Genomic DNA, 12459 nt, shown 5'->3' on the forward strand with positions numbered 1-12459 from the left:
GTCGAGTAACGAACTTTTCAGTCTCAGAGCACTTAATTTTACATGAAATATTTGTTTACATCTGATCCTTTATGTCAAAGATGGATTCCGTAACGTGTAAAGTTAGTTATTTCTAAGTGTGTAGGGGTACAGGATGTTTCAGTAATCAAGGGAACACATCTTAGTCCTTGCCCACCGATGATCTTGAAACGAGGAAAAAAATGAGTTAGCTAGTCTTCATCTATGTGATTCCCAATCTTCTATTCGTTGTTCTCTAGGTAAAAAAGGGTTCTGATGCATGGCTTAATTTTGTTGTTAAGGAATCCAATTTTCACTGACAAAAGGGGTTCGCCTTTGTAGGGTGCTCTAACTCTTCGAAGGGTATAACTAGCAGGACCATTCAGTAAGAATCGATTCCTTACGATGAAGGCAAGAATGAAAACTATGTCAAAACCGAATACTTCATCACTTCTCAATAGTGATTGAGTAATACGACACGCACTAAACTAACGACAAGGGATATATGTACTACACTAGATCAAAGTACTGGTCGCAGTGGTTTTATGTCCCGTACAGAGGAAAGAAAATGGGAGCATGTGATATTTTCGATTACGGGTAGTAAATACGTAGCGTTGCTTTAAAATGAGGTGCTTCCTGTAGTCAAAAGTATTGCTAAGTACAATTACCGTGCCATTTTTTTTAAAGTCTCACTCACAATTGAACCGTAGTTGTAAATTTATCTGAAAAATATGATTCCAAAAAAAAGTCTTCATTCTGAATTCTGGCATAGAAGTGCCACACTTCGCTTGACCCAATGGGCACTGTTCAGTCTAGTTCCGAGTAGTATGGGAATGACGTAGTTCGTTGAATGCCCGGTCGTCGAAAGGGTGCCCTTCCGTTCGGCAGTCTTGTACACCGGGCACTTGTAGCGATTGCCTTCCTCCAGTTGAGCGCTCTTGATGGGCTGAAATGGGAAAATTGATTATGAACCAAGTACACTGGCTAAAGTTTTCAAAAACTGAATAAGTAGGAGGGAGTAGGTTAAAAAATATGCTATGCTATGCTATTGTCAATCAAGAACTGCCTTCTTCCTTAATGATGTCGCTACCTGCTCCACTTGACTGGCCATCTCACCCAGCTTGCAACGTGGAGCAGGGCTTCTAGACTTCAAGAAAATTTATTATGTCTCATTACTGCAGTATCTTTTTGATCAAGACTGGGCCGATGTGTTTAAATACATTGCTGTTGGCAATAAACGGGATATTAGGAACTATCGAGGTATCACCAGTCTTTCGGCTGCGTCCAAACTGTCATCTTGAGCGAATTTGTCCTGAATCGCTCGAAGAACTACATTTCAATTGACCAGCATGGATTTATTCCCGGTAGGTCGGTGGCTACTAACCTTTTGGATTTCACCAGTACATGCATCACTGCGATGGAGGATAAGGCAAAAGTCGACGTCATATATACTGATCTGAAAGCCACATTCGACAAAATCGACCAGAAGGTTTTGTTATGCAAGCTTTCCCGACTAGGAGCATCTGAGCAACTTAGGTCTTGGTTACATTCCTACTTGACTGAACGAACTCTTCGAGTACGGCTAGGATCTTGTGTCTTTTCTACGTTTACCAGCACCTCTGGAGTAAAGGGTGATACGGTCAAAATTTGGTCAAGGGAAAACGCGTGTAAATCGGTGAAATCGTTTATTTAAAAAATCAAATTAAATTTCTTTTTCAAGTTCAATTAGTATAAAATTCAGGAAAAATATTCAGTTAGGCTTCCGCTTTTTCAAATCTGAATTGCCGGGCCTTACGCTTGACCCCTGCCATCAGATTTTGTACAGCCACCTTGTCCACCTTCTTCGCCGCAGAAAGCCAGTTTGCCTTGAACTGCTGCTCGCCCTTAGCAGTTTTTTTGGTCTTCTTTAGGTTCCGCTTGACAATAGCCCAGTATTTCTCAATTGGGCGGAGCTCTGGCGTGTTGGGAGGGTTCTTGTCCTTGGGAACCACCTGCACGTTGTTGGCGGCGTACCACTCCATGGCCTTTTTACCGTAATGGCAAGATGCCAAATCCGGCCAAAACAGTACGGAACAATTGTGTTTCTTCAGGAAAGGCAGCAGACGTTTATTCAAACACTCTTTCACGTAAATTTCTTGGTTAACAGTCCCGGAAGCTATGAAAATGCTCCTTTTCAAGCCACAGGTACAGATGGCTTGCCAAACCAGATATTTCTTTGCGAACTTTGACAGTTTCATGTGCTTGAAAACATCTGCTACCTTTCCCCTTCCTTTTGCCGTATAAAACTCCTGTTTCGGAAGCTGCTTGTAGTCGGCTTTGACGTAGGTTTCGTCGTCCATTACCACACAGTCAAACTTCGTCGTCGTGTACAGCTTCCGGGATCGCGCTTTGGCCGTCGTATTTTGTTTATCATCGCGATTTGGAGTCACTACCTTCTTGTAAGTCGATAGTCCGGCTCGTTTTTTGGCTCGATGCACGGATGTAGACGATACACCCAGCTTATTTGCGGCATCTCGGAGAGAGAGGTTAGGGTTTCGCTTGAAACTACCGGCAACTCTCTTTGTCGTCTCAGCGGCTTCCGGTTTTCGATTTCCCCCCGATCCAGACTTCCTGGCTGTCGACAAACGTTCCCCAAACACTTTAATTACATTTGTAACGGTTGATTTGGCAACTTTTTGCGATTTTGCCAACTTTGCGTGCGAGTAGCTCGGATTTTCGCGATGCGCGAGCAAAATTTTGATACGCTGCTCTTCTTGCTTGGACGGCATTTTGACAACTGAAGAGTGAATTCCAAAATCAAAATAGGAGCAACATTCTACACACACACACCTTCAAAATGAGGGGTGTTCAGGTTTTTTAAATGCAAAATTGAAAGAAATACGTCAAGTTGATATTGACCAAATTTTGACCGTATCACCCTTTACCTCAGGGAAGTAACCTGGTTCCACATTTGTTTACGTTATTCTTCAACGATGTAGCAGCTTTGTTGGGAGTTAACTGCAAGCTCGATTATGCAGATGATCTTAAGCTATACGTCATAGTTCACTCGATTGAGGATTGTCATCGTCTTCAAGCTCTGCTAGATTTGTTTGTGGATTGGTGCCGTCGCAATAAGCTCATCATCAGCGTTCCAAAGTGTAGTCCGCATCGTGCTCTCTTGCCGTGCGGATCTATTTGCTTTTTGCTTAAGGAAGTGTTACTACTACCTAAAGCTACAACAAATTTAAACAGCACTTTTCAGTGCTCAACCTGTAAAAAAATTCTACCTTGTTCAACTCCTCTTATTCCTCTTCGATCCTTGTTTGGACCCTACCCGAGGTAATCCTTCTTGGATATCGATTTGGAAAATTCCTCTTCGATCCTTCAGATTCTTATAGTAATCTGCTTGGAAGTCGATTTGGATACAAAATTTACTGCCGCCATGGCGCCTAAACGCAAAAGAAAGGGGCAAACTCTTGACCCCCCTTCTGAAGAAATTAATTTGAGTAATCAATTTGATTTGCTCACGGATGATGAGAATGATCCATCATCCAAGAAAAATTCTAGTAAACTTTCCCGGCTTAATGCCAAGAAGGAAAAGATTCCCCCTATTGTGATAACCACTACCGATTTCCATGCTCTTCGCATGGAACTTTTGAATTTCGTGAAAGTTAAGTTTTCACTACAAATTGGACGTCGGGGTGAATGCCGTGTATTGGCTGAAACCTTGGACGGATTTAAATGTCTTCTCAAGTATCTTACTGAGAAGAAGCACAAATTTTTTACTTACGACACCAAAACTGAACGTGTGTTCAAGGTTGTCATGAAAGGACTGCCCAGTGGTGAATCCCTGGATCAGATCAAAGATGAACTTACAAAATTACTTGGAGTTGTGCCACTCCAAGTAATCAAAATGAAAATGAAATCCCGTCCTGGCGATTCGCGCAACGGGATTTCTAATGATTTTTATTTAGTTCACTTCAAGTCTAGTGAACTAAACAACCTTAAGGCCTTAGAAAAAGCTAGCCTTATGCTCCATGTTCGAGTGAAGTGGGAACACTTCAGGAAGACTGGAGGAAATTTCCAAAACCTCACTCAGTGCCGTAAGTGCCAGGGATGGGGTCACGGAACTAAAAATTGCTACATGCCAGCTAAATGCATGAATTGTGGTGATTCCTCTCACGCAAAGGACGACTGTCCTGTGAAGGAAGATCCTAAGAAATTTAAATGTTCAAATTGTGGTGAAAACCACAAATCCAATTTTTGGGAATGTAAGACTCGCAAAGCGATCCTACAATCTCGTTCTAACCGACAGGTAGGAAACGCTCCACGTTTCCGACCAGGTATAAATTCCTCTGCTGTTAACAACGGTCAGCGAGGAACAAATTCTACATTCGTACCCGTAGGTACAAATATCACCCCTGCTTCAAATGTTTCATCTGTACCTACTCCCCTCGCTGCTAACAATGTTCAGCGAGTTAATGGAGCTACCTATGCTGCTATTGCAGCGGGTAGAAATCAAAATACTAACCAACGTTCTAATGGAAATTTTGACAATTTTGACTTAGGAAGCATTACTGCCCCTAAAATGGAATTTTTACAGAATTCATTAATTGACATGATTTCTGATATGCTTAAATCTAACTCCATGTTTGATGCTATTCAAATTGGAGTAAAATTTGCTAATAATATTGTCATGACTTTAAAATTCAGTAATGGATTTTAAAGCATTAAATATTGTAAATTGGAATGCTCGATCTCTTAAAGATAATGAAGACGAGCTATTTAACTTTTTGAGAGTTCATAACGTGCATATTGCCGTTATAACTGAAACGTTCCTTAAACCTGCCCATAAGGTTAAGAAGGACGCAAATTACTTGGTTTATAGAAATGATAGTCTTGATGGACCCTGTGGTGGCGTTGCCATCATTATTCATAGACGAATCAAATACAAAATTCTTTCTTCATTTGAAACCAAAGTTTTTGAAACTTTGGGAGTTTCTGTTGAAACAAAATTTGGACAACTTACGTTTATAACTGCCTATTTGCCATTCCAATGCGTAGGCCAGCAAAAGAATTTTCTCAAGGGTGACCTCCAGAAACTTACCCGTCATAGGTCTAAATTCTTCATTATTGGTGATTTTAATACAAAACACCGCTCATGGAATAATGCTCAAAGCAATTCCAATGGTAATATTCTGTTTGATGATTGTTCTGCAGGTTATTACACTATTCAATATCCAAACAGCCCAACATGCTTTTCTTCTGCAAGAAATCCCTCCACTATTGATTTGGTCTTAACTGATTCATGTCAACTTTGTAGCCAATTGGTTACCCATGCTGACTTCGGTTCTAATCACCTTCCAGTAACTTTTGAAATATCCCAAGAAATAATTTGTAATCCCAACAGCTCTACTTTCAATTACCATAGAGCTGATTGGGAGCAGTATCGAACATTTATGGAATATAACTTCGATCTAAACATTCCTTTGCAAACCAAAGATGAAATTAATTATGCTCTTGAATCTCTGACTACTTCTATAGTTGAAGCAAGAGCTGCCTCAGTACCAAAATGCGAGGTTAAATTCGATTCAATTATAATAGACGATGATCTTCAGCTCTTGATCCGTCTTAAAAATGTCCGTAGGAGACAATTTCAAAGAACACGCGATCCTGCCATGAAAGTTATCTGGCGGGATTTGCAAAAACAAATTAAAAAGCGATTCTCTGCCCTGAGGAACAAAACTTTTGAAAATAATGTTTCTAAATTAGACCCGAGTTCCAAACCCTTTTGGAAACTCACAAAAATTTTGAAAAAACCTCAAAAGCCAATTCCAGCGCTTAAAGAAGGTGGTAAAATTTTGATCACAAATTTGGAAAAAGCTCAGAAACTTGCGAAGCAATTCGAGAGTTCCCATAATTTCAGTTTGGGTCTTACTAGTCCTATTGAGAATCAGGTTGCTCGGGATTTTCGGAATATTTTCTCTCGGGAAAATATTTTCGATGATTCCTGGGGGACTGATTTGGACGAAGTAAGGTCTATAACTAAAAAATTTCAAAATATGAAAGCTCCAGGTGATGATGGAATTTTCTATATCCTCATCAAAAAACTCCCAGAGAGTACCTTGTCTTTCTTGGTAAAATTATTTAACAGATGTTTCCATTTGTTCCAATTTTGAAGCCGGATAAAAATCCAGCTGAAGCTTCTAGCTACCGTCCAATAAGTTTGCTTTCTTCAATAAGTAAACTTTTTGAAAAGATAATTTTGAATAGAATGATGCTTCACATCAATACGAACTCAATTTTTGCAGATGAGCAGTTTGGATTTCGCCATGGGCGTTCAACTACTCATCAACTCTTGAGAGTTACCAATTTAATTCGTTCAAACAAATCTGAAGGCCACTCAACTGGAGTTGCTCTTCTAGACATAGAAAAAGCATTCGACAGTGTTTGGCATGAAGGTTTGATTGCTAAATTGAAAAAGTTTAATTTTCCACTTTACATTATGAAATTAGTTCAAAATTATTTAACTGACAGAACTCTGCAGGTAAATTATCAAAATTCCAAATCTAATCGACTACCTGTTAGAGCAGGAGTTCCTCAGGGTAGCATTCTTGGGCCTATATTGTATAACATTTTCACTTCGGACCTCCCTGATTTGCCTCAGGGTTGCCACAAATCTTTGTTCGCTGATGACACAGGCATTTCCGCTAAAGGAAGAAGTCTTCGTGTTATTTGCAGCAGACTTCAGAAAAGTTTAGATATTTTCTCTTCTTATTTACAAAAATGGAAGATTTCTCCCAACGCTTCCAAAACTCAACTTATAATATTTCCACATAAGCCCAGGGCTTCCTTTTTGAAACCTAGTAGTAGTCACATAGTCACTATGAACGGAGTTCCAATTTCCTGGTCAAACCAAGTGAAATATCTTGGATTAATACTTGACCATAAATTAACTTTTAAAGATCACATTAAGGGCATTCAAGCCAAATGTAACAAATATATAAAATGTTTGTATCCTCTTATAAACAGGAAATCCAAACTTTGCCTGACGAATAAACTTCTAATATTTAAACAAGTTTTTAGACCGGCCATGCTTTACGCTGTGCCAATATGGTCTAGTTGTTGCACTACCAGGAAAAAAGCACTTCAAAGGATTCAGAACAAAATTCTGAAGATGATTTTGAAGTTGCCTCCCTGGTACAGTACTACCGAAGTACATAGAATTTCGAATGTTGAGACTTTAGCACAAATGTCCAACAAAATAATTAATAATTTCCGGCAAAAATCGTTACAATCCTCAATTGCAACGATTAATTCCCTTTATACTTAGATAAGATTTAGTTTTAGTTATTTAGTTTTAAGCTATCAATTGTTATACTGACATGCAGATTTAAAAAAACTTGTTTAAAATACTGAATTGCCAAGACAGGAACAATGTAAAAACACTTAGATATATATCTTAACAATTAAGGCTGGTAAGTTACTGTAGTAACTGGAGCACCTAGGTTAAAAATGAAATGTAATTTATTTTGAATTTAGAACAAATAAAGAGTTAAAAAAAAAAAAAAAAGCGTTCCAAAGTGTGCAGTGATGACGTTTCACCGCTCTAAGAGTTCAATCTTTTACGCCTACTGGATTGACAATGTAACGCTTCGCAGAGTACACGGCAAGAAAAAAATACTCAAAATTAAGTTCAAAAAAACTCAACGTTGGGTTCTATCATTTGAGGTCCGCCGTTGAGTAAATCAGAAAAGCGGCGTTAGTTAAAATTAACTATTGAGTAATAATAAATGAACTCAAATATAAGTTTATTTTCATTGAGGTTGCTCTTATGCGCCTTTAACCTTTTCATTTTCACAAGCGTTGATAGACGAGTGGTCAACACACGGGCCCCGTATTCTCAATGTCCATGGTTCGGTTCCAGTCTGCTCCGTTTTATTATTTTTTGTCAACTTTGTCAACGTGGATTCATGATCAGGATTACTCAAAATTGAGTTTTCTTCTTTAACTTAATTTTACCTAGCCCCACGGAAGCCACGTGTTGAGTGAAAGGAACTCAATTTTGGGTACTTTTTTCTTACCGTGTAGAACGTATGACTGATCTTGGTGTTCTTTTGGACCCAAAGTTGACCTTCAATCTTCACTACTCCTCGATCATCTCTAAGTCGAATCGTCAACTGGGATTTATTTCGAAGATTGCACGAGATTTCAAAGACCCTCACTGCTTGAAGGCACTATATTGCTCTTTAGCTCGGCCCATGCTAGAGAATGCATCTGTGGTCTGGTCTCCATATGAGCTATTGTGAAATCTCCGAATAGAACGTGTTCAGAAAAGATTTTTGAGGTTGGCTTTGCGCAGCCTGCCGTGGCGCGATCCAATGAATTAACCACCATAAGCAGACCGATGCATGCTATTGGACCTGGACAGAAGAAAAATGCAACAAACCTTATTGAGGTTAACTGCCCTTAACTGCTTTCACAATTAAACTTTCATGTTCCTCAAAGGATGTTGCGGCAATCATCCTTACTACAACCAAGATTCCATCGGACTGCATATGGATACCATGAGCCAATGTATGCGATGATTCGTGCATTCTCCGCCGTGGAAGAAGCATTTGAATTCGGAGAAACATCGAACCAATTTCCAACCAACCGATATTTTTTTAATCTGTATCTGTTGCTATTATCTAAGTTTTATTCATTAAGATAACTACTGTCAGATGAATTACAGTAAATAAATATTTTTGCTCACCAATTATGAACTGATCTTATCAACATCACAGTGATCTTACACCGTTGCACAACTTTGTCTAAATCATGAATATGGTCAAGATCTCGATCTCGAGAGATCGTACAAAACTATATGTTTGTGTTAAAGTCAGAGAAACACGGCTGCTTGGTAGTAGCGAATGTTCAAGATTAATTTATTAATTATAAAATAATTGTCATAGCTTGCTACTTCAAGTTATTTCTTCGATCACTCCTCCTCAACGCGAAGTACAAGTGATAGTGATAGTGTCAGAATATCAGCTACTATCTCGGCTGTTGGTTGATTGCATTCTTCCTAATCCGATCTCTGATGAAGTGGTATTTTGTGTCCACGTGTTTGAACTGCCGTTGGATACCATTTTCAAATAAACCTGCTTTTCCAGCAGAGCTATTTCTGACAGACAACTTGTCAATTGACAGACAAGGAATGAAAAAAAAAGTTGTTGAATATTACATCCAAACTGCTGCAACCAGGTCAATCCATCGGTTGTGTAATATAACGTTGTACGATGTACATCGATTTTGCGAACAAAATTACATCCATTGATGTAATATTGTATCTACTTTTTGCTATTACATCATTATTTCATACATCAGCTTAAAAACTAGACACAAAGTACATGCTTAATAATAATATTATTATTTTTTTCCTTGATTTGTTTTCCGTCGATCTTGTTTTCCGTGCTGACCACCAATGCTACCGACGCCAGGGAGGCAGCTCCCACACCTGGACCCTACATATCGACCCATCAAATCATGAACCGGGGACCAACGGCTTTACTTCCCTTCCGAAGGAAGGCGTGATCAGAGATGTTATGCCTCAGAACATCCCGGCGGCGCCGACTGGGATTGAACCCAGGCCTGCTGGGGTTGCGAGATAATCACGCTCACCACTACACCACCGGCGCCGCTCGCTAAAAAGCTTGAAATTGCAAATACAACTGTGTCTCGTGGGATAAGAACCTTCAAGGAGTTTCTGAGTGCCCGAAGGAAGAAAGGGAGTGGTCGTAAAAGTGGTCCAATGGACAGTAAAATGGCCAGGAAAGTGGTGCAACAGTTCAAGAACCATCCAAACATGTCAATTCGAGATGTCGCTAAAAAGTCCAATGTGCCTTATGTGGTTCCCAATGAACGACGATTTTGAGTTCAAATTTCCTGCTACAACGCGTCACCAAACGCATTGTTCTCTGTCGGAGATGTCACTTCTTTTCGACCCCTTGGATATTTTCAGTTCAGTGGTTGCCAGTGCAAAGTTGTTCGTTCAGTGGCAGGAACAACTGAATTGGGACGATGGACTTCTAAAGGGTACACTATCATGGTGGGTGTATTTTCTAGAATAGGTTGATTGTCCGAGATCTTCGATTTCCATAATAGTTAATGCTTTGTTGACCGTTCATCAAAAGGGTTTGGAGAATATTCCAATGACCACCACAAAAACAAACAATCTGCTCAACAATGGGGTGAGAAAGCAATCAAGCTTACCGCTCAATGACCGGAACCGATGCGATAATAAGGCCTCCGCCATAGTGTGACGAATGTTAACGGAAATTTCCAATATTGATATTATTCCTTAAGTGAACCCTACACGATTGCTTTTATTGACAATAATCGTATTAAAAATACATTATATATTGACGTCAATACATCGATTTTGACAATATTTCTGTGGTCACAACATCAATATTATTGTCAATAATTTCCCTTCGCGTCAATATATTGATACGTGTGGGGTTCGATTTATATATCATATCATTCCTCTTTGTTTTTTTCAAACCAACCTCTAGAGCATACGGTTCTGCTTATTAACAGATGCCGCAAATAGCCCAGGACCACGTAAAGGGTGTCCCACATCAAATTGCATCACGAAAAAAAACGCTGTAGAAAATTACCCATTGGGTATTTTCTCTTGAAAATTTTGGTAGGAGTAGTTTAGAGTGTATTGTTTACGCTATTTTTATCGCTGTCAGTTTTTCCAAAGTTGGCAAAAATGGCGTCACCCGAAAAGCAACGTCGCGAATTGAGTTTGCGCAAGCACCTGGAAAATCCTCAACTCCCTCATCGGAACATCGAAAAACCACTCGGAATCGCGCAGTCAACGCACGCCGTATCCGAAGTGACGGATTAATCAACTTTCAAGTACGTTGGATTTTTCTTCAGTAAGTTTGGGTGCTTAAATTTAAAAATCGATTGGTTTTAAAATATTCAATCGGGGGAAATTTGAAAAATCTTGATTTTAAATTTTAAACTTTTTACCGTTTTTATAGTAGGTTTAATCTACTTTCATATACCTCGGATTTTCTTCACCAGATGTTAGTTTCGATGCTTACATTTTAAAATCGGTTAGATTGAAAATAATCTGTCGAGGAAAAATTTGAAAAAATTGACTTGAATTGCATATTACTTAATTTAGCTCTAAAATTTGTAATGTTTGCTTGACACAAGTTCATCTTGGAAAACCACATAAATGCAACACGTACACTAAGCTTCAAAATCTTTCGGTTAGGGCGGAAGGAAGCCAAGATCATTTGGTTTCAACGGCTACACGAGAGAAATTATCAAAAGACCAACCAAAGAGTAAAACCTAGTTGTATCAAGGTTATAAATACAAAAGATCAGGAAAACACGGTGCCAATTTCTCATGAGGATGTGTTTAATTGGAAAGCTGACCTGGATTTTAGCACGCGCAAGGTATGTTGTACAGAAATTAATACTAGATACTTGTTAACCTATGTTGGTTCCTGAAGCTGGCACATAACATTCGTCTCAAAAACCGTAAGGCAATTCAACCACTTCAAAACCGAATGAGTGAGCTTGAAGATTTCTTCAAATTCCACCAAAGGGAAACCTTATCTTGCCGAAAAACGTCCCGTTGTTATGTGTAACAGCGTTGAAGGTCTTATCCAATACATTAAGGCTAGAAGAAATGTGGATGATTGTTTTCTGAAGATAGGAATTTATGCTCTTCAACACACAATACTATTTTAATTGACCCTTGAATTCAAATAGTATTGTGTGTTTAAGATAAGCAGAGGCAGCAATGCAAACAAGGATTCAAGGACTCAAGCCATGATCCTTGCTCTTGCTCCTGATATGCAAGAAAATTATGGAAACTTATCTAAATTTTGGGGACATCTAAATTTGACTTCGCTTGAATTTTTTGTCGCAGGTGAGCGTTCATAAGATTAAATGTAACATCATTGCCATTTTTTTTATGATACTGATAAAAAATATATTTTCAGGTGATCTAAAAGTAATCAACACACTGGTGTAATGGGCAATAGTGCGACTGATCCATGTGCACGGTGCATAAGAAAGATCTAGCTACTACCACAAGTGAACCACGAACGCTTGGTTCGATAAAGCAATTTGCAGAACGTTGTATGGCATCAGGTGGAAAAGAGAAGGAAGCTAGAGACTTCTTCAATTGTGTAAACAAACCTTTGTTTTGCGGTAATGACTGCACGAAAGTATTGGATGTATGTCCACCGTCATCATTGCACTTGTTTTTGGGTCTAATGAACAGTGCCTACGACAAACATAGCTAAAAACTATCCAAGCATTGCAGAATTATGGGCTAAGGCTGCAAATGCAACTCGGCATGCGCAATTTGGTTTTGCTGGAAGACATTGTCGTGCTTTACTAACCAAAAAAGAAGTTTTACTTGATGCTGGTCTAAAATAATATGCCCTTAAGATGCAAAATCTTGGCTCG

General features: G+C 39.1%; 1 protein-coding gene across 1 annotated transcript in view; it reads right to left on the reverse strand.

Annotated features, from left to right (window-relative positions):
- Positions 1-691: 691 nt before the first annotated feature.
- Positions 692-12459, reverse strand: part of Dhc62B (Dynein heavy chain at 62B) — a 42087-nt gene continuing 30319 nt past the window's right edge. The window contains exon 9 of the mRNA XM_065228644.1: positions 692-943. Within this exon, the coding sequence (XP_065084716.1) occupies positions 749-943 (195 nt within the window). The 3' untranslated portion in view covers positions 692-748. The remainder of the gene's footprint in view (positions 944-12459) is intronic.

This window comes from Ochlerotatus camptorhynchus, unplaced genomic scaffold, assembly GCF_037179485.1.
Source record: "Ochlerotatus camptorhynchus isolate MF236.1 unplaced genomic scaffold, CSIRO-AGI_Acam_v1.1 ptg000299l, whole genome shotgun sequence".
In the NCBI taxonomy this organism is placed as follows: domain Eukaryota; kingdom Metazoa; phylum Arthropoda; class Insecta; order Diptera; family Culicidae; genus Ochlerotatus; species Ochlerotatus camptorhynchus.